General features: G+C 38.5%; 1 protein-coding gene across 17 annotated transcripts in view; it reads left to right on the top strand.

The window, feature by feature from the left end:
• The window catches only part of SPAG9 (sperm associated antigen 9), a 158,727-nt gene that overhangs the window by 94,453 nt on the left and 41,084 nt on the right, over window positions 1-23,190 (top strand). For 7 of the 17 annotated variants that reach the window (XM_030828560.1, XM_030828566.1, XM_030828565.1 and 4 more), the window contains 8 exons: window positions 4,235-4,442; window positions 5,343-5,442; window positions 11,234-11,355; window positions 16,715-16,726; window positions 18,008-18,022; window positions 18,532-18,589; window positions 19,610-19,762; window positions 20,575-20,626. In XM_030828560.1, the coding sequence (XP_030684420.1) occupies window positions 4,235-4,442; window positions 5,343-5,442; window positions 11,234-11,355; window positions 16,715-16,726; window positions 18,008-18,022; window positions 18,532-18,589; window positions 19,610-19,762; window positions 20,575-20,626 (720 nt within the window). The remainder of the gene's footprint in view (window positions 1-4,234; window positions 4,443-5,342; window positions 5,443-11,233; window positions 11,356-16,714; window positions 16,727-18,007; window positions 18,023-18,531; window positions 18,590-19,609; window positions 19,763-20,574; window positions 20,627-23,190) is intronic. The other 10 variants (XM_030828569.1, XM_030828567.1, XM_030828574.1 and 7 more) reach the window with 3 other exon arrangements.

Here is a 23,190-nt window from a genome sequence, read left to right as displayed (position 1 = left end):
CTGAGGCAGGAGAATGGCGTGAACCCAGGAGGCGGAGCTTGCAGTGAGCCGAGATAGCGCCACTGCACTCCAGCCTGGGTGACAGAGTGAGACTCCGTCTCAAAAAAAAAAAAAAAAAAAAGTCATTGGTAGCTTGATGGGGATGGCATTGAATCTATAAATTACCTTGGGCAGTATGGCCATTTTCACGATATTGATTCTTCCTACCCATGAGCATGGAATGTTCTTCCATTTGTTTGTATCCTCTTTTATTTCATTGAGCAGTGGTTTGTAGTTCTCCTTGAAGAGGTCCTTCACGTCCCTTGTAAGTTGGATTCCTAGGTATTTTATTCTCTTTGAAGCGATTGTGAATGGGAGTTCACTCATGATTTGGCTCTCTGTTTGTCTGTTATTAGTGTTTAAGAATGCTTGTGATTTTTGTACGTTGATTTTATATCCTGAGACTTTGCTGAAGTTGCTTATCAGCTTAAGGAGATTTTGGGCTGAGACAGTGGGGTTTTCTAGATATACAATCATGTCATCTGCAAACAGGGACAATTTGACTTCCTCTTTTCCTAATTGAATACCCTTTATTTCCTTCTCCTTCCTGATTGCCCTGGCCAGAACTTCCAACACTATGTTGAATAGGAGTGGTGAGAGAGGGCATCCCTGTCTTGTGCCAGTTTTCAAAGGGAATGCTTCCAGTTTTTGCCCATTCAGTATGATATTGGCTGTGGGTTTGTCATAGATAGCTCTTATTATTTTGAGATACGTCCCATCAATACCTAATTTATTCAAGCGATTCTTGTGCCTCAGCCTCCGAAGTAGCTGGGATTACAGGCATACATGAAGTATTGTACTCTTTTTTTTTTTTTTTTTTTTTTTTTTTGTGACAGAGTCTTGCTCTTGTTGCCCAGACTGGAGTGCAATGGTGCGATCTCGGCTCACTGCAACCTTTGCCTCCTGGGTTCAAGTGATTCTCCTGCCTCAGCCTCGCTAATAGCTGGGATTACAGACGTGTGCCACCACTCCCGGCTGATTTAGAGATGGAGTTTCTCCATGTTGGCCAGGCTGGTCTCGAACTCTTGACCTCAGGTGATCTGCCTGCCTTGGCCTCCCAAAGTGCTGAATTACAGGCATGAGCCACCACACTTGGCCGAAGTATTGTACTCTTAACATGGATATACTATTTTATTTTTATATGTTGTGTAAAATATATTGTACAATATATTATAATTAATATGTACAATATACTGTAATTAATAGTGATACAATATTGCAACTGCCATTAAAATGATGTTGACATCAGTGTGTAATTTTATCACTAATGCTTTTCCTTTTTTGGAGAGAGTCTCGCTCTGTCCCCCAGGCTGGAGTGCGGTGGTGTGATCTCAGCTCACTGCAACCTCTGCCTCCGGGGTAGCTGGAATTACAGGCACCTGCCACCACGCCTAATTTTTGTATTTTTAGTAGATATAGGTTTCGCCCTGTTGGCCAGGCTGGTCTCAAACTCCTGACCTTAGGTGATCTGCCTGCCTGGGCCTCCCAAAATGTTGGGATTTCAGGTGTGAGCCACCGAGCCTGGCTGCTAATGCCTTTCATATTTTATTTTCAAATTTTCCATTTAGAAAAATCGGCCGGGCTCAATGGCTCACGCCTGTAATCCCAGCACTTTGAGAGGCTGAGGCTGGCAGATCGCTTGAGTCCAGGCATTTGAGACCAGCCTGGGCAGCGTGGCAAAACCCCGTCTGTACCAAAAATACAAAAAATTAGTGGAGCATGGTGACACACGCCTGTAATTGTAGGTGCTCAGGGGACTGAGGCACGAGAATTGCTTGAGCCTGGGAGGTGGAGGTTGCAGTGAGCTGAGATTATGCCACTGCGCTCCAGCCTGGGTGACAGAATGAGACTCTGTCTTAGAAAAAAAAAAGAAGAATCTCATGTGTGCCTGGAAAAATACGATTTACTTAAGTATTTCCCAATTATTTGCAGAGGAGCTAGAGAGATTATTTATTGATAATCAGTGACTCTTTATTGCCTTTTAAAAAAGTTATAACTTTGGGCAAGTTTCTTAATCCATTTTTAAGGTACTTTAGAATAAATTACTCAATTAAAATTTCTTTTAAATTACTTTTATTTGTAGGTTGAACTTTCTGATGTTAGCCAAGGTGGATCTAAAGCTACCACTTCAGCATCAATAGCTAAATCGATGTGGCAATAATTCCTGCTGATACTCCCTTAAGGAAATTATACATAGTGTATATAATTTACAATTAAAATATTATAATATAATTATAAAAATATACAATTATGTATTTATAATTATACTAATAGTTACTGTTATAATAGTTATAAATTATAAAAATATATAATTATGTATTTATAATTATACAAATAGTTGCTATTATAATAATAGTTAATATTTTAAATTCTTAGTATGTGTGAAACACATTGCTGAGCCATAATGTAGAATAACTTAGTAAGAATCTAAAGAAGTAGATACTGTTATCTATATTTTACAGATGATAAAACAAAGGTTTAGAAAGAAAGAATACATTACTTACCCAAGGTCATACATTTAGTGAATGATAAATTCACTTAATTTACCCTAACCCTTATTTATTATTATTATTATCATTATTATTATTATTTTGAGATGGAGTTTCACTCTTGTTGCCCAGACTGGATGCGATCTCGGCTCACCGCAACCTCTGCCTCCCGGGTTCAAGTGTTCCTCCTGCCTCAGCCTCCCGAGTAGCTGGAATTGCAGGCATGCGCCACCATGCTTGGGTAATCTTTTGTATTTTTAGTAAAGACAGGGTTTCTCCATGTTGGTCAGGCTGGTCTCGAACTCCCGACCTCCGGTGATCCGCCTGCCTCAGCCTCCCAAAGTGTTGGGATTACAGGCGTGAGCCACTGCACCCGGCCTGTTATTATTATTATTATTATTAGTGGTGGTGGTGGTGGCCGTAAACTTTTTGTCACTTTCTCTTTTCTTAAAACCTGGGTGCTCCAAAAGAACTGCTTCATTCTTGATAGCCACTGGACAATTGTTTATAATTATTTTGGAGCTGCAAACCCCTTTGAATATCTGATAAAAGCTATAATTCTTTTCCCAGAGAAATACACTGTACACAAATTTTTGCATACAGTTTCAATTTGCATATACCTCTTGAAACCTATCTGTAGATCCTATAATAGTAATCAAATTTCAATGAGTACGTAACTCACCTGGATTGCTTGTTAAAATATAGATGACCTATTCTCACTGCCCAAAGTTTGGTGCATTAAGTCTAGAGTTGGACTTAGACTCTGTCTACTCCTCCCTACTCCCTACTCTTTTCTCTTTTTTCAAAGAGACAGGGTCTTGTTGGGCTCAAGGGATCCTCCTTCCTCAGCTGGAATTACAGGCATGTGCGTGGCTGGAATCTGCCCCCTCCCCCTGCCTTTTTTTTTTTTTTTTTTGAGATGGAGTCTAGTTCTTTTGCTGAGGTGGGAGTGCAGTGGCATGATCTCAGCTCATTGCAACCTCCACCTCCCAGGTTCAAGCGATTCTCCTGCCTCAGCCTCCCAAGTAGCTGGGATTATAGGCGCCTGCCACCACGCCTGGCTACTTTTTGTATTTTTAGTAGAAACGGGGTTTCACCATGTTGGCCAGGCTGGTCTCAAACTCCTGACCTCGTGATCCGCCTGCCTCGGCCTCCCAAAGTGTTGGGATTACAGGTGTGAGCCACGGAGTTTTAACAAGCACTTTAAGCACTTCAAATGATTTAGATGCAGGATATTTTAATACCACACTTTAAAAAGATACCCTGAGGTTAAGAATTTGGTTATTCTACTTCTGTTTTAGAGCAGCAATTACAGAGTATGTGTTCTAAATGTTCTAAAGTAGGTCTTTATTACCAAGTGATTGTACAATGTTGCAATTGCCATTAAGAATGATGTTGACATTAATGTATAGTTTTATTGCTAATAATTCTTTTATTTTCAAATTTTCTGTTTAGAAAAATCTCATCTGAAAAAATACAATTTACTTAAATATTTCCCGATTATTTGCAGAGGGTCTAAAGAGAGTACTTACCGGTAATCAGTGGCTCTTTATTGCCTTTATTTTGGAAAAAAAAATAGAACTTTCTTTGGTAGATTTATTTCTCAACCCATTTAATGTGGTTTAGAGTAAATTCGTCATTTAAAATTCGTCATTTAGAGTAAATTCGTCATTTAAAATTTTTTTTAAAATTATTTGTATTTGTAGGATGAGCTTTCTGATGTTAGCCAAGGCGGATCTAAAGCTACCACTCCAGCATCAACAGCTAATTCAGATGTGGCAACAATTCCTACTGATACTCCCTTAAAGGAAGAAAATGAAGGATTCGTGAAGGTTACAGATGCACCAAATAAGTCAGAGATAAGCAAACACATTGAAGTACAGGTAGCCCAGGAAACTAGAAATGTATCTACTGGTGAGTGACCCTAGTTCTCTACTTACTAGGAAAGTATTCAGTAAACCTGGATAATGTGGGTATGAGAAAATATATCTTTGTGGGTGTTGCCTGCTTTGTATTTATAAAATAGGCAGATATAGTTGGCCCTCTACATCTGCGGTTCTGCATCTGTAGATTGAAAATATTTGAAAAAAATGATAGCTGTGCCTGTACTAATAAACATGTACATACTTTTTTCTTATTATCCCCTAAACAGTATAGTATGACAATTATTTACATAGCATTTACATTGTATTAGGTATTATAAGTAATCTATAGATGATTTAAAGTATATGGGAGGATATTGATAAGTTATATGCAAATACAATGCCATTTTATATAAGGGACCTGAGCATCCATGGATTTTGGTATTGTGGTGGGTTCTGGAACCAATCCCCCATGGATACTGAGATAAGATTGCACTTAATTATATTCGATTGTAAATAAGCTTAAAAGAGGTAATGTTTAAATAGTCTTGGAGAGAAACTATTGGGGCCAGGAGTTGGGGGCCAGGAGGTCACAGAGCCTAAAAGACAGGAGGACAGTTCTTTTCTGCCCCCTATCTTAGTTTAGTCTTTGTCTTTAGTTTCTTTAAATTCCATCTTTTAAATAAGAATGAAGGCAGGGCCTTGGATGCATTGTACTGTGTGTTCCACGAAACACAAAGGAAAACTTTCTTTGGTTGCTTATTAGTTTTTGATATGATCTGTTAAATGAATATATGATATATTGTATAATGCTGTATTTCCTAAAACCCAGTCTTGTAAATTTTTTAAAAATGTTCAAATGATACCTTTACAACCATAAAAACAACAAGATTTTTATATTGGGGTACTATGTAATATACGTGTTGTTTATTTCACCATGTCCTTTTTTAAGGCTCTGCTGAAAATGAAGAAAAGTCAGAAGTTCAAGCAATCATCGAATCTACTCCTGAGCTGGATATGGACAAAGATCTCAGTGGATATAAAGGTTCAAGGTAACATAAATGTCAGATGAAGACATATTCTGCACCCCCCCCACCCCCAACTCCCATAAACACTGTTCTCCAGTCTCTGGACAAAATGGATTCAGATGTTTTGTTGAAGAAATGTTAGTATTATATTCTAATTCCTATTCTTGAAACTGGACACTGTACATGGCTTAAATTTTTTGTTAAATGTTATCTTTGCAGGATCATGAATTAGGTGTATGAGCAGGAAGGATGGTGTCTTAGTCTATTTTGTACTGCTATAGCAAAATACCAGAGTGGGTAATTTATATATTTATTTGTTTGTTTGTTTATTTATTTGTTTATTTTTTTGAGACGGAGTTTCACTCTTGTTGCCCAGGCTGGAGTGCAATGGTGCGATCTCGGCTCACTGCAACCTCCGCCTCCGAGGTTCAAGCAATTCTCCTGCCTCAGCCTCCCTAGTTGCTGGGATTACAGGCATGTGCCACCATGCCTGGCTTATTTTGTATTTTTAGTAGAGACGGGGTTTCTCCGTGTTGGTCAGGCTGGTCTCGAACTCCCAACCTCAGGTGATCCACCCGCCTCAGCCTCCCAAAGTCCTGGGATTACAGTCGTGAACCACTGTGCCCAGCCTTGTTTATTTTTTTGAGATGGAGTCTCGCTCTGTAGCCCAGGCTGGAGTGCAGTGGTGCAGTCTCAGCTCACTGCAACCTGTGCCTCCCAGGTTCAAGTGATTCTCCTGCCTCAGCCTCCTGAGTAGCTGGGATTACAGGCACCCACCACCACGCCTAGCCAATTTTTTTTTTTGTATTTTTAGTAGAGATGGGGTTTTGCCATGTTGGCCAGGCTGGTCTCAAACTCCTGAGGTGATCAGCCTGCCTCGGCCTGCCAAAGTGCTGAGATTACAGGCATGAGCCACTGCACCTGGCCAATTTATAAAGAACAGGAATTAATTTTCTCACAGTTCTGGAGGCTAGGAAGGCCAAGATCAAGGTGCTGGCAGGGTCAGGTGTCTGGTGAGGGCTGCTCTTTGCTTTCAAGTTGGTGCCTTGTTGCTGCATCCTCTGGAGGGGAGGAACTCTGTGTCCTCACATAGAAGAAGGACAAGTGAGCCCTGAACACTGGATAAAGCCTCATTATTCTATAAGGACCCCAATCCTATTTATAAGGGAGAAGCCCTTATGGCCTAATCACCTCTCGAAGGCCCCATCTTAATACTATCACATTGGCAACAGCTGAATTTTATGGGGGAGACATTCAATCTATAGCAGATAGGGGAAAAAAGACAGCCAAGACATATCCCATACTTTCTGTAACTTGGGGAAACCAAGAAGCGGGAGTGAAGGAAGTAACAGAGTGGACATGGCAGGGCTGGCAGCGGTGCTACTTCGAGGGCATGAAACAGACCTTTGGCTATGGAGCATGCTTATTTTAGGGCCAGTAGCTGGGGACTCCAGCCTGCCAGACACTTCAGTCCAGCCCCCTCCTGACTGGGGCTTGTTACTCACAATATTGCATTGTCCCAGACACTAACTTGGGGCCAGGGCCCCTCCCCCTAGCACTTACCTGGAGTTTGTGCATGTTTCCTGCTGGGTGGGTTCAGAAGGTGATTTCTTTTTTATGTGTACATACGCTAAATAAAGGTAATTTAAAAAACAAAACAAAAAAGTTTGAACAAACTTTTCTACCTTCCCCCAGATCAGGAAGAGAGAATGTACTTCCATCTTGAGAACTGTAATCTCATTATTGGAAGAAATTAGTCTCATTTTAGTATCATTTTACATGGGAAGGCTGTTTAGTGGTAGGAAGAAAATGGTTAGATCTCATCTTTTTTTTTTTTTTTTGAGATGCAGTCTCGCTCTGTCGCCTAGGCTGGATGCAGTGGCGCTATCTCAGCTCACTGCAACCTTCACCCCACCCCCACCCCCACCCCTGGGTTCAAGCGATTCTCCCACCTCAGCCTCCCAAGTGGCTGGGACTACAGGCGCACAGTGGGCTACTTTTTGTATTTTTAGTAGAGACGGGGTTTTACCACGTTGGCCCGGCTGGTCTTGAACTCCTGAGCACCAGTGATCCGCCTGCCTCAGCCTCCCAAAGTGCTGGGAGATCAGATATCATCTTAATCAGGATTATCGAAAATACACTGATGCTCAAGAATGTCAGACAGGAGCTACTGCCTTTCTTTTCATTTCTTCCATAAAGTTTATCCTTTAATTAATTAATGACTATAAAAATACAAGCCATTTATTGATCTCTGTTAAGCATTGTGCAGTCAGTACGCTGTAGCGGTTAAAAGCGTATACCCTAGAGTAAGACTGCGTGGGTTCAAATCCTGTCTTGGATTTGAATCTTAGGTATGTTTTCTCATCTATAAAACAGCATTGTGTCAATACCTCAGATGGTTGTGAGGATTAAATGAATCAATATATGATAAATCATTGCAAAATGCCCCATTCAATAAATGTTAAATAATATTGTTTTCATCATGGTTTTATATAATTTGATCGTAATTACGACCTTATGAGGTAGATCTTTTTATCCTTATTTTATAAATAAAGAGACTTAGAACTTGTTCAAGTAGCTTGTCCCAGATTACCAAGCTAGCAAGAGGTGGACCTGGGATTCAAATCCAGAACCGTGTCTCTCTCTTTCTCTCAGACAGGTTCTCATTCTGTCGCCACTCTTGTTTCCTGGGTCCTGCATCACCCTGCTTCTTGATTTATGCCTTTGTTTTGACAGAGCATATCCTTACTAGCTTTCTGGGTAAAGGGTGCACAACTCTATCACTTCTTAGCTCTCTCTTAACGCTGTTTATCTTCAGGTATCTAAAATAACATGCTTGTCCTGCCCCTCCTTCATCCCTCCCTTTTTCAGCTGAGATTCTGTGAGAAAATGCAGTCCTAATGCCCTAAGGCATCTCTTGTATATAATGAATTAGCTATGCTCCTGTGCGTCTAGAATAGGACTCTAGGTATGTACTTACCTTGGGAGAACAGAGAAAATACTCACTTAAATCCTTTTCTGTATTTTGTAGATCAAATAAGGAACCCTGGTTGAAAAAGGCTGTGATGCTAGCTGTTGGCTTTCTATAGTAGATGAGGATATAATGCCTAAACCACCATCCTTTCATCCTCTGAATATTATTATATTTCAAATTGCTACTTAAATTCATTATTTATATCAGTATGACTATATAAAATTAACCTGTAATTCTACTTAGCCACAGAATACAGTATAATTGCATTTAGTTTCTTTTTTTATTTTTTTCCCTCCTCCAAGACGGAGTCTCGCTCTGTCACCCAGGCTGGAGTGCAGTGGTGTGATCTCGGCTCACTGCAACCTCTGCCTCTCAGGTTCAAACAGTGCTTCTGCCTCAGCACCCTAACTGGGATTACAGGCGTGCGCCACCATGCCTGGCTAATTTTTGTATTTTTAGTAGAGACGGGGTTTCACCATGTTGGTCAGGCTGGTCTCAAACTCCTGACCTCATGATCCACCTGCCTTGGCCTCCCAGTGCTGGGACTACAGGCGTGAGCCACCGCATCCGGCCCATTTCATTTCCTTTACAACTTTTTGTTCTTCTGAAATTAATAAAGCCTTGGGTTATTTTGTTTCTTTTCCTTATGTTTCTGTGGACCTGTTACTAAATCATTGGCAGACACTATGCAATTCATAAATGTAAAAGTCCCCAATATGACCAAACACAAAACCTGTCTGTTTCCTAGGGCTCACTCTCCTGCAGCCTCCTATTCCCATTCTCCAATTGAGACTGCTGTCATATTTGCTCTGGTTCTGGAATATGCCCTCACTATCATCCCTGGAATTCTCTTCACCTTTCTCTGTTGTATCTTTTGTTTCCTGGATGCCACATCATCCTGCTTCTTGATTTATGCCTTTGTTTTGATGGAGCATATCCTTACTAGGTTTCCGGGCAAAGGGTGTGTGACAAGTTAATTTTTTTTTTTTTTTTTTGAGCACTATGAACTTGAATGTTACAAATTTCATAAGAAGACATACTTGAGTTTGGCTAGATAAAGAACTATGGGTTGGGAGATTTTTTTTTCCATCAGAATTGCAAAGACATTACTTCATTTTCATGTTGAGTTCAGGGTGTTGTTATTTGAGTTCTTGCTTATTTTTATATACTCTCTGAAATCTTTTAAGATTGTCACTTTCTTGATTTTTTAAAAATTAATGATGCTGTGCTTGGTGTAGGGGTCTTTTTTGTATCTTCTTATAGGAAATAAGTCTTTTCATCTGAACATTCGTATCTTCCAGTTCTGGGAAATTTTCTCTCTTTCTTCTTATTGTTGTTTCTTCTGCTCTCATTCTGGAACGCCTCTTAGGTATGTGTTGAACACATCCTGGAGTGACTGTCATAATTTATTTTCTCCCCTCTTTCGTATCTCTTTTATTTTGTACGAATTGCTGGCAGATTTTTTTTAAAATCCTCATTTTTTTTTTTTTTCAAGTTCTTTTTCTTGGTTGGTACTTTTTATACCATCTTGCTATTTTACGAGTGCAACATTTATTCTGAAGAAAATTAAGTGCTTTGTTTTTTTGTTGTTGTTGCTGCCTGCATTGTCTTTTTTTGCTCTTAGTGTCTCTGTCACATCCTCTTTGTTTTGGGCCCTTTCTTTTATAATAGAGGCCTTCTTTAGACATCTGGTACTCTGTGGCTGTTTTATTCATACTTAAGTAAATAATGCTGATTCTCCACTTTCCTGCCTTAACATTTAAACTTGGCTTCCATTATTAGGCAGCTGTGCCAAGAGAAGGGCGGTCTCACTGTTCTGGAGGATTGTGTCTAGGTCCTGTACTGCCTTTTGTACAGTTTTTTAAATCCTGTTCTTCTGTTTCATGTTCCTCCCTGCATGCCCTCCCTGTGGTTGCTGTACCTTCAAGTCCTAGGCCTTTCAGGGGTTCTGGCAGCATGTTGACCTCCTCCCTAAACCCCAGTGGCTTAGCTTTCGGTTTTCTCTGGTCTGTTGCATCACTTTCTACTGTTTGCCCATCTGTTTTCCATCCTACAGAATTCTGTTCACATTTCGTCTCTATAGTTTCTTTTTCTACTCTCTTTGTCCTTTTGGGTGTATACCTTTTTAATTTCTTAACTTTCATTTTAGTTGAGCTTCTGAGTTATTAGGTGATAAATGACTATGTTCTCTCCACCATATTTAACTGGAAATGGTCTACAGAGCTTTTTCTATTAATAATAGTATTCAGGCACAAACATATACACTTCCCCATTCCCCTATACACCCCTGCAAAATAGGGCATATAGTATATATGCTGTTTTGCAACTTGATTAAAAAAAAAAAACCTTTGTATAATGGGTTTCTTTAGTTTATAAAGCTCTATTTATGTTTTTAACCTTAAAGGTAAAATTTTAATTTTATATGTGTATAACTTACCTCATTTGTCCCCTGTTAATGGTCATTTAGGTCATTTCAGTTTTTGCCACTATGAGAAATGCTACTCTGTCTTTTACATACATAATTGCCTTCTTGTGACATAGGTAATTTATGGGAAGCACTGACACCAGCACCTGGTATAGAGCAGAGGAGCTGCCATTATTGCTTGTGTTTGCTGGGATCACACAACAAAAACATTCTATAATTTCTTCACCAGCTATTTCCGTGGAGCTTAGTGAGAATTTCTTAGGAAGCCTTTGAGAAATCTTTTTAAGTTATATTTTGTAGTAAACATAAATTATAGGTAAGAAAGTCCTATGTAGCTTAGCCTATTGAATTCATTTTACAGCGTCAAAAAAGTCTTTGTCATTTGTTGATTTGGTTTTGTTGTTCTTGTTGCATAGCACTCCCACCAAAGGCATAGAGAACAAAGCTTTTGATCGCAATACAGAATCTCTCTTTGAAGAACTGTCTTCAGCTGGCTCAGGCCTAATAGGAGATGTGGATGAAGGAGCAGATTTACTAGGTATGATAGCTCATCTGAAGAAGTCTCATATTGTTTTTAAAATTGATTTTTTAAATGATTTAATTGAAAAGACCTTTAAAATGTCCCCAACTGCTCAGTGGTACAGGGTTGTTGCCCTTTTAGGTAATTATTGGAAACATATTCTTTGTGATCATGAAAGTTTTAAATGAAAGCACCTTTGCATATGGATATGCTTAAAACTGAATTGCATTTAAATTCATGTTTTGAATTCATACAACACAATTTATTGAACTCCTGCTATGTTCCAAAACAGATAACTACACATAAGAACATGGAGATATGTGTGTGTGTGTGTGTGTGTATGGATTGATGCCTAGTTATTCCCTGGCTTACATAAATTTCATTATATTCTGTTGACTTTAATTAAATAAGCAATTATAACACTTGATTTTTCTAAGTTTTCACAGAGTATATTATGTTTTAGCTCTATGGTAAATATAATCATTTTAAAGTTTGTGTTCTAGAAGAATACATGGTTTGAAAAGAATATTGCATTTGGCTCTTAGACTATTTGCCTGCTGACCTTTACCAAGTGTCTTAACCTTTTTGGACCTTAATTTCTTTGTGTGTAAAATGAAGGAGCTGGACCCTAGTTCAGGAATCTGGCAAACTGCCGCTTATGGGCCAAATCCAGCTGACCCCTTGTGTGCGTGTGTAAATAAAGTTTTATTGGAACACAGCCACCACCATTTACTTATTGTCTGTGGTTGCCTTTGCCTACCAACAGCAGAGTTGAGTAGGCAACTGAAACCTAAAGCCTAAAATATTTACTGTCTGGCCCTTTATAGAAAGAGTTTGCCAACCCCTGCCCTAGATGATCTCTGAAGTTCCTTTCAGTGCAAGGTTCTGGCTCATATGAATTAGTTTTGGTATACCTGCCTTGTAACTTAAGACCCTATAGAAATTAAAAACTATATGGAATTAAAAATATATACCTTTGGAGATACTAAGCTAAAAAAATTTCTATCTATTGGTATAATTATAGTACAGACTACACTGTTCTCAAAAGGTTTCGTTTGTTAATTGTTATGACTTTGGAGTGGAGTGACATTGCTTGCATTATTTTATGTTAAATTTATTGATTGCCAGTTATGTCCTTGATGTTGTAAAGTGTTTTTGAAGGAAAACACAAGTTCTATCTAAATGTCTATCTAGGCTGGTTGCAGTGGCTCATGCCTGTAATCCCAACATTTTGGGAGGCCAAGGCAAGTGGATCGCTTGAGCTCAGGAGTTCGAGACCAGCCTGGGCAACATGGCAGAAAACATCAAAATTAGCCAGGCATGGTGGAGTATGCCAGTAGTTCCAGCTACTTGGGAGGCTGAGGTGTGAGGATGGCTTGAACCTGGGAGGCAGAGGTTGCAGTGAGCCTGGGTTGCACCACTGCACTCCAGCCTGGGTGACAGAGCCAGATCCTGTCTCATAAAAATAAATAAGTATCTAGTAAGAGAGATTGAAAGTATTTTAAGTACATATAGTTAGACAGAAAGGGATTGTCACCATTAAAGTTTAGCCAGGCGCAGTGGCTCACGCCCGTAATCCCAACACTTTGGGAGGCCGAGGCGGGCGGATCACGAGGTCAGGAGATCAAGACCATCCTGGCTAACACGGTGAAACCCCGTCTCTACTAAAAATACAAAAAATTAGCCAGGCGTGGTTGCAGGCGCCTGTAGTCCCAGCTACTCAGGAGGCTGAGGCAGGAGAATGGCCTGAACCCAGGGGGCGGAGCTTGCAGTGAGCCGAGATCGTGCCACTGCACTCCAGCCTGGGCGACAGAGCGAGACTCCGTCTCAAAAAAATAAAAATAAAAAATAAATAAATAAAGTTTAAGTAAAACTTTGGAAGAAATTGAATGAATTGCGTTTCTCATGGAGGGCTAAGAAAGTTTTAATTCTTTTTTTTTTTTTTTTGAGACATAGTCTCACTCTTTTGTCCAGGCTGGTGTGCAGTGGCACGATCTTGGCTCACCACAACCTCTGCCTCCCGGGTTCAAGTGATTCTCCTGTCTCAGCCTCCCGAGTAGCTGGGATTAAAGGCGCATACCACCATGCCTGACTAATTTTTGTATTTTTAGTAGAGACGGGGTTTTACTGTATTGGCCAGGCTGGTCTCAAACTCCTGACCTCGTGATTCACCTGTCTTGGCCTCCCAAAGTGCTGGGATTATAGGCGTGAGCCACCGCGTCCGGCCTGAAAGTTTAATTCTTAAGGAATACTCCATTTTTATATTTAATTATACATTTTAATTTTAGTTAACGTCAAATTATATCTGAAAAGTTTCTTTTAAGAGATAATTGGTTTAAGAAACTAACTCCCTGGCAAAATTGAGGAGCAGATGAAAAAATGTTAGAAGAATTTTAAAATGTATATTCAGTGCAGTAAAATTCACTAGAATCGAAATACATCACCCCACAAAATTCCTTTATGCTGTCTGTTTGTATTAACAAGAATGAAGTACTTCTGAATATAATTTGTACACTGTGTTACCTCATAATGCAGTAATGAGTGATAAAATGTTTAAGGTTGGTGGCCCCAAACTTTCTTTTCTTATGAAGTATTTAGAAGCCCCATACTACTTAGAAATATCTGTTGTCTTTTAAATCAGTTAAAAGTAATATCCTGATGCTTTGGTTTCTTTTCCACTTTGAAGATAAGAAACAGACTACAAACTATCTTTTCCATTTTGTAGATGTTGATACACTTATCTCTAGAATAGTCCAGATTAGAATATTTTAATATATTACTGTAAGTTTGGTTACTTATGAATATTTTTGGTCGAAGATGGTAAATAAAAATGTTCCTGGCCAGGCACGGTGGCTCATGCCTGTGTTCCCAGCTCTTTGGGAGACCGAGGTGGGCAGATCACCTGAGGTCAGGAGTTCGAGACCAGCCTGGCCAACATGGTGAAACCCCATCTCTACTAAAATTGCAAAAATTAGCTGGGCATTGTGGCGTGCATTTGTAATCCCAGCTACTTGGGAGGCCGAGGCAGGAGAATTGCTTGAACCTGGGAGGTGGAGGTTGCGGAGAGCCAAGATTGCACCACTGTACTCCGGCCTGGGTGACAGAGCAAAACTCTGTCTCAAAAAAAAAAAAAAAAAAAAAAATCCTTGGCTTCTCTTCTGTGTAATTCAGTGATAACAAATTTGAATCATTATATATGGACTCAGTACTTAGATTACTCTTTTTTTTGAGGTGAGATCTCACTACGTTGTGTAGGCTGTCCTGGAACTCCTAGGCTCAAGGAATCCTCTTGCCTATAGCCTCCCAAGTAGCTGGGACTATAGGCTTGCACCATCACGCCAGCACAACCTTTTTCTGATTTTACTAATTTAAAAGAATCTCAACAATTTGTCCTTTATCTTGATCGGTGTCTCATCCCTCAACTTTCTTATTTAAAACTCTTTTTGCTGGGTTTCTGTGATATCAACTTGCCTGTGTCCTTTCCTGTCTCGACTCTTACCTTTTCAGTCATCTTAACAGGATCTGCTTCCTTTGCTCATCTTTCAGGTATCAGCGCTCCTGTCCTAGGCCTGATACTTTGTTTGAGAAATCATGTTTGCTCTCATTGTTTCTTGGTTTTCATGGCTAATTACTCCCAAGTTTTTATCTCCATCCCAGATCTTTTTCTAGAGCCCAAGACTATTATTTCCTAATTGCATACTAGACACCCCTAAGATGACTTGGAGGGCTTTAATTTTGACATGTATAAAGCTCAGTTTGTTATCTTTATTGTTCTGTCCCCCAAGGCTGCTCTTGGACCAACAGGCACTGTTCCAGTGAATGAATAGCTCTCCGTCCTGCACCTGCCACTTTCCCTTACAGCCAGTCGCCAAGGCTTGTTTGTTTCCTCTCCTAAATGTGTGTGTGTATACATACATACATATATATATATATATTTTTTTTTTCTTTTCTTTTCTTTTCTTGCCTTGCTTAAGTGATACATCCTCCAGGAATTCTGCCTTGATCCCCTAATTAAAGCTTAGTTTTTCTTGAAATGTATTCCCATGGCACTGCATTTTATTATACCACTCTTCATACTTTACTGTTATTTTTTGGGTACCTGTCTCCCTGGACAGACTATAAGCTCAATGTGGCTGAGACAACTGTGTCTTTGTTCACTGTTGCGTATTTAGCACATAGCAACTGAGTGAATGGGATTGCTAAATAGTTCTGACAGTTTTGTTTCACCTCAAAATCGGTGATTCTTCTCCTTTTGGGATTAAAAATTCTTTACAGGTGAATTTGTAAGAGAGCAATGTACCTTTGGAAAAACACACATGTTAGAACTAGATAAAATCGTGCATCTTCTCAAGGGATTACCATATAACTCTGAAGCTCAACTATGGACCTAGCTTTAGAATCAGTGTTAAAATCCAAATGAGACTTCTGTGATTTTAAAAACTGTCAGGCAGTTTTTTATTTTTTTTGCTTGTTTTTAATAAGTAAAGTTTTCAAATGTATTAGACCTAAGTTTGTGCTTCATTTAAGTCTTGAATAGAAATGAGGCCACTTTATGTTTTTCTTATAAAGAGTTACTGATCATTTCAAAATGAAATTTTAGATAATCCTATTGGTTATATATTCAATTTATACACCATATATTAAGATAACTCTTCATTGGGAATGTGTATATTTAATGTAAACTTTATTTATTTATTTTTGCCATCTCGGAAAGGCTTTATTTCTACTTCATCCTGGTCTCATGCAGACTCAAAGGCACCATCATGTGTTTCCATTTGGTATCCTCGTGACTTTTTGTAGTGTTTTCCCTTAAGAGTAAACTCTGTACATTGCCAGTTAATCTTTTAACAATAATTTTAAAATGTTGCTGTTGTATCATTGATGCAAAAAGACCAACAATAAAAGTACAGTACAAGGAAATTCACAACATAGTATAGTGGGACAGACTGAGTCACATTTAGGTGATGGTGAGGACCCAGTAGCAGTATATTCATGCACCCGAAGATGTGCAAGCCAAGTAGGATAATATATGGATCATACAGTGAATTTTCTAAGCCCACTGAGGACTTTGTATCTTTTCAAAAATGTCCTGTATACCCTCCAGTTTACAGAATATCTGTCTTGTCTACTGGCTTCATGGCTAATGTAAACTTTAGAAACTGTGTTATAGGATTTGTTTTTCCTGTAGCACACATTTCAATTTTTTTCCTTTTTATAAATATTTACACTTCATTGTGTTTAGTTAATGGTTTCTCTACATCTTGTCAATTTCTTTGTTTCTTCTCTCTCATTTTAAAGTAAATGAGTTTAGTTCTTGCTTTCTGAAAACAATCTAATTGAGATTCTCATTCATTTTTCTCTTGGGCTGCCTACCTAGGGGAATATTCTGGTGTGTATGATTTTGAATATTTTAATATTACTGCTTTTTAAGCTAGGTGTTCTTGGCTGCTGTTCTCATCTAATGCTTTCTCATCATTTTTTTTCTGCTCAACTATTTTTTTGCCTTTCGTATATTTTCAGCTTTCACGCTTATCTAAGTGCTTGAGAGTTTATAGCAAACATAGTTACCATATAAACTTTTTTCAACCAGTCTACATTCTTATTTCTTCTATCTCTATAACTTTATTAAAAAGTTAACATTCCCAGCCATTGTATCTACAAAGGAAGAAAAAGATAGCATTAGTGTTTAAAGCAAATATCTTGCCGAAGATCATTTTGGAGTTAGAATTTGGAAACTTTTTTGGGACTTTTAATTTGTTTTGTTTGGTTTCAGTTTGTGGATAATACATAGGTAGATGATTAAGTCATCTATTTCTGATATTTAATTCTTTCTGGTGTAAGTACCCTGATCTTTGAGAAAATTAGAATATAGACAAAATGTGAGTCCAGGTGCACAGAATATGTAGCATTCCTAGGTTGCCTGTATTTGTTTTAAGTAATTTTTAAATCATTTGGAAAATTACCTTTTTTAAAATAAAGGGACATGTTAACTCCTTTGTCTTATGTAGTTTTCTTTAGAAAGATTTCTTTCCTGTTTACTTGGGTTATGATTATTACTTCTTCCATTGTATGTGATTTTCCAACATTATTAGCTCACAATTCCTTGAAGATGAGTGACTGGTGGGTTTTTTTGTTTGTTTGTTTTGTTTTGCTTTGATTTTTTGTTTTTTGAGTGATACTCCCTAGTGTGTTATTTCATATCATCAGTGTCTTAGGAAAAGCAAATTAATAGCTTTCTTCTCCCTAAAGACCACTCCATTGGATCTTGCATTGGATGCTCTATGTGTTTATCTCACAGTAGTTATTAAAATGCCAAACACGATCAAAGACATTCACTCAAGTGATAACTGAACATTATTATTTTATAGGTGGCACTTTGAAGGAAAGTTTGTATTGTTGATTGAAGATTTTCAGTCTAATTATAGTTAATTTTATTGCGAGAAAGAATTGGTAAAGCATTTTTTAGGTATATCAGCATCCTTATGAATGAAGGAAATCATCTTTATTTCTGTCTTTTGCACATCATGCATTAAATCAACATTGTGATTCCAGATGTTTTTCATATCATGTATAAAACTTTATAGATTAATAATCTGTTTTCATGCTGTTTCTTACGTAAAACATTTCTTGTTCTTTGTTTTTGCTTTACATGGAATGCATGGGCTTTAAGACCATAATTTCTTTGGTAAGGTTTCATCTGCCTTGGGGTTCTATCTTTCTTCAGCCTTGTTTTTGCCTGTTCTCTATTAATAAGGTCTAATTTTTAGGCAAAAGCCTACAAGGTCAGATGTGATTTAGAAACAATTTCGATCCATATTAAAGCTATTCTTTTTTACCCTGTATAATGTTGGAATATTAGAATATTTGGCAGAAAAGTCTTGATGCTTTTGAAATATTATCTATGAGAAATATAGACTAACAGATATTGAAAATTGGCCTCATTCCCTAGCAAGCCGGTCCAGATTTAAAAAAGAAATTGGCCAACAAAATCTTTAGCCTTGTTCATAATGAATAATTATTTATAATTTTATAATCTATTAAAGTAGTCCATCAAATGAAATTATAGACAAAATAAGATTAATAAAGGACAGATAAAATTTCTAAAATAAAACTTGTGACTATAGCTTATATTTTAAATGTATGTAATTATTGATTCATTTATTTTCAAAGTCTTTATCTTTTTTCTTTTGATAGGAATGGGTCGGGAAGTTGAGAATCTTATATTAGAAAATACACAACTGTTGGAAACCAAGTAAGTGTATGTGAAATTTTAACAGAAGATAAAGAATTTTCTTCTTGTCCAAGTCAATGACACTTCATCATTTTAACATAATACTAATGGCATCTCCCTGTCCCATCTCGTTCCCCAACTCTGAGTACACACACACACACACACACACACACCCCAATGTTGGGACCTACATTGCCCTGATAGATGTTTCCTTGCCCTGTTTTTTTGTGGAAACACAGATTGTCATCTCCTTTTCACTCTATAAGTATCCATGCCTTTTTCTTAATCTTCTGGATTTGTCCTGGTTTCACACTTTTTTTTGCTCCCTCCCCTAAGATTTGTCTATTTTCTTATCTCTTCTCCTGGGGTTTCATTCCCACACAAATATTTTGATGTATACTCAGCCTTCCTCTTCAGAGCTGTCTTCCATAGCTGTGCATTCTTGGGTGCAATTTGTGGAGTCTTAAGCCCTCAGACACATTTAGTGGGACAGATCCCCAGTCATGTGGAATAGCTGACTGGATTCCTTTGTCAGTTTGCTGTGTCAGAGCAACTTTGGAACATCTGTGTATATCCAAGACAGAATGCAGTTATAATAAGGTCCTATGCCCACTATACCCAAAGGAACTGGATCTCAGGTTTTTTTCTTCAGTGTAAACTGTCTTAACTTTCCAGTTTAGACTGTTTTCTCATTATTTATTAAAGGTAACATCAAGGAATAATTTTACTTTATTGATTGGGTAATATATTCTCAGGAATTATTAAGAATAGTAACCTTTTGAATGCTATTTTTAAAATTTAATCTTCTCACTTTTTAGTAATTGATGGTCTGTCTCGTTTTATTCATTTGATAAATGAGTAAAACCTTAGACTGTTGCTTTGTGTTCTTTTTGCATTTGTCTACAAACAACATTGGGTAGAATATCTTGAAGTATTAAATTATTCGTCTTTATGGTTGTACAGTTTAGTCTGCAAAGGAATAGCTGAAAGATGGAAAGAATATTTATTTGTAATAATGCACTTGAAATATGTGTTTCTTAGAAATGCTTTGAACATAGTGAAGAATGATTTGATAGCAAAAGTGGATGAACTGACCTGTGAGAAAGATGTGCTGCAAGGGGAATTGGAGGCTGTGAAGCAAGCCAAACTGAAACTAGAGGAAAAGAACAGAGAATTGGAGGAAGAGCTTAGGAAGTAAGCTTTAACTGTGTTGTTCTAAACCAAACTCTTTGCCAGTTATGCCACAAAGGGTTACAGATGTAACCCTGAGACTGAGACCTTCTGTCCACTCAAGCCTGGAAGGCCAAGAGCTGCCTGGGAGAGGGCAAAGTGCCCCAGCCCATTGCCTCTGCTGTGAGCAGGCCCCTCCAGTTGCTAGCCTGTCATCTAAATATTGTCTTTTGTTTTTTGTTTTTTTGAGACGGAGTCTCACTCCTGTTGCCCAGGCTGGAGTGAAGTGTTAAGGCCTTGGCTCACTGCAACCTCTGCCTCCCGAGTTCAAGCGATTCTCTTGCCTCAGCCTTCTGAGTAGCTGAGATTATAGGTGCCTGCCACCACACACAGCTAATTTTTGTACTGTTAGTAGAGACAGGGTTTCGCCATGTTGGCCAGGCTGGTCTTGAACTCCTGACCTCAGGTGATCCACTTCTGCCTCGGCCTCCCAAAGTGCTGGGATTACAGGCGTGAGCCACTGCACCCGGCCTAAATATTGTTATTTTTTATGTCTATAAGGATGCAAAAAGAGTTAGAGACTGTTCAAACATCTTTGTTTTGATAATAAGGAAATGTAAAACATTTTTTTATCCCACTTTCTTTAATACCTGTTTATTTCTGAAAACAATGCTATGATATGATGATACTCCACCAAATGAAGGTGGCTAAATACCCTGTTTGGGAAAAGAAAAATAATCCTTTAGTGGTAGTTAAAATTGTTGACCTACTCTTATTTTTTTGAAAAGATGAGCTCAATTCAAATAACAAGTTTTGTTTTGTTTTTTCCCCCCTAGAGCTCGGGCAGAAGCTGAAGATGCAAGGCAAAAAGCAAAAGATGACGATGATGTAGGTTTACGGTTTTGGACTTTTTTTCTTACCTTACCATGTTTTGGTATTTCAGGAAGATCTTTCTAAGTAAGCTTTGGATATAATACTATAAAGATTTTTAAAAGTCAGGAAACATGTTTATGGTCATGAATAGAATAGCTCATGCTTCTACATGGTATCCAGATGCTGAGCTTTCTAGCTCCATGCAGTGTGCTCATTTTCCCTCTGTGCCTCTGTGCTCTTACCTGTATTTGTATTTTCAAGTTTGAGGACCAACCGGGACATTTTGGGGTTTTTGGTTGTTGTTATTGTTGTTTTGTTTCAAATTTTGATTTAGAAATATGAAAGCTTAATAATAAAAATTATTTAACAGTATTAAACAAAAAGATAAAGTCTAGAACTTTAGTACTAGCCAATTAGTTCATATTGTTGTGAACATAAGTACAAAAGAATAAATATGAGCTTCTTGCTAATATCTTAGCATACTCCTAGTCTTTTTTTTTTTTTTTTTAGACACAGTCTCAGTCTGTCACCGAGGCTGGAGCGTAGTGGTGCGATCTCAGCTCACTACAACTTCCACCTCCCAGGTTCAAGCCATTGTTGTGCCTCAGCCTCCCGAGGAGCTTGTGCCTCAGCCTCCCGAGGAGCTTGTGCCTCAGCTCCCGAGGAGCTTGTGCCTCAGCCTCCCGAGGAGCTTGTGCCTCAGCCTCCCGAGGAGCTTGTGCCTCAGCTCCCGAGGAGCTTGTGCCTCAGCCTCCCGAGGAGCTGTATTCTTAGTAAAGGCGGGATTTTGCCTTGTTGGCCAGGCTGGTCTCTTAATTCCTGGCTTTAGGTAATCCACCCTGGTCAGCCTCTCAAAGTGCTGGGATTACAGGTGTGAGCCACCCAGCCCAGCCTCGTAATCATTCTTATAACAAATGTTTGCAGGTCAAAGCTCAGACCAAAGATATGTGGTTGTTTTGGACAGAATGATCACTGGGTGCCCCTTCAATCTCTGTTTTTTAATATCTTATGTAATGATACACACAAAAACATGTAAGACATGCAGGTTATGAATCATAATAAATTAACATTGTGAACCTACCACCCAATCTGATAATCAGAACATTACTAGACATTGAACTATTCTGTGTTCCTCCCCTGCAGAGAAAGCTGCTATCCTATATTTATCATTTGCTTAACTTAAAAAAAAAAATTTATCATATCACATATGTATATATGGTTTAATTTTTCCTTTTTTGTATTTCACACTATGTTTAGTCTTGGAGACCAGCTTCTTTTCCTCAGTGGCATGTTTTTGAGATTCATCCATGTAGTACAGTGCTGTAGTTATCATTCATATTCACTACTTTATGATATCCCATTGAATGAATAGTCACAATTTATGTATTTATTTTCCTGTTAAGGAATATTTAGTTTGTCTCAGCTTTTTACAATGCTGTTGTTACAAACATTACAGCACCAGTCTCCAGGTGGGCAGGAGCAGTAGGCTTTCCAGAGTACATACCTGCTAGTGGGCTTGCTGTGTTATAAACTTAAGATCTTTATCATTTGTTGTTTAACTTTATTCAAAGGAGAGGCCCAGGTTCTATAACAGAACAACAAAGGAGGAGGACTACTAAGGGCTAAGCTTAGCGTCTTTCTTACTGTCCCAGACCTTTCAGCTTTGATCCAAAATGTGGATAATGAAAGCCTATTGGACGTTGACTTGAGCCATGTTCCCTTGAGGTCTTACCCCTATGCTTACTCTATATTTACGTATTCTGTCTAGGAGTAATTCTGGCTAATACAATTGTCTCCATCTGTTTGCATTTATGTTGGTATTTTAGCGACTCTTATAGTTGAGTACCTTGGTAACTAGGCAATAAGTTTACCCTTAATGCTGGTCTCGGGTGAGTATATGGTTTGGTAATTTGAGATAAATGGAACTAACTTATAACTATTTTCTGAGTGACGATTGTTACAGAACATGAATTAAAATAATGTTAGAGCAACATTTTTAGGTGAAACTTACAATAGCGTATTAAATCTATGTAGATTTAACAATTTTGGTTTTAGTTTAAAATCTGCACTGTTCTTTATTTTTATTTTAGTATTATTACTATGTTTTAGAGACAGAGTCTCGCTCTGTCACTCCTCCAGGCTGGAGGAGTACAGTGACAATCATATCTCACCACAGCGTTGAACTCCTGGGCTCAAGTGATCCTCCTGCCTCAGCCTCCCAAGTAGCTGGAACTACAGGTGCATGCCACCCCACCTGGCTGTTAATTTAATTTTATTTTTTGTAGTGCCAGGGTCTCACTATGTTGCCTAGGCTGGTCTTGAACTCTTGGCCTGAAGCAATTCTAAGCATTTTTTTTTTTTTTTTAACCTCAGCCTCCTGAGTAGCTGGGATCAAAGTTGTGCGCCACCCCATACGTGGCTAATTCTTTATTTTCTGTAGAGATGGGATCTCACACCATGTTGCCAAGGCTGGTCTCAAATTTCTGGGCTCAAAGTGATACTCCCAAAGTGCTAGGATTATAGGCGTGGACCATCGTGCCTGGCCCTACTGTTTTTTGTTGTTGTTGTTTTGTTTTTTA

This window comes from Nomascus leucogenys, chromosome 14, assembly GCF_006542625.1.
Source record: "Nomascus leucogenys isolate Asia chromosome 14, Asia_NLE_v1, whole genome shotgun sequence".
Lineage (NCBI taxonomy): Eukaryota > Metazoa > Chordata > Mammalia > Primates > Hylobatidae > Nomascus > Nomascus leucogenys.
Note: the sequence above shows the minus strand (reverse complement) of the source record. Positions and strands in the feature narration are given on the sequence as shown.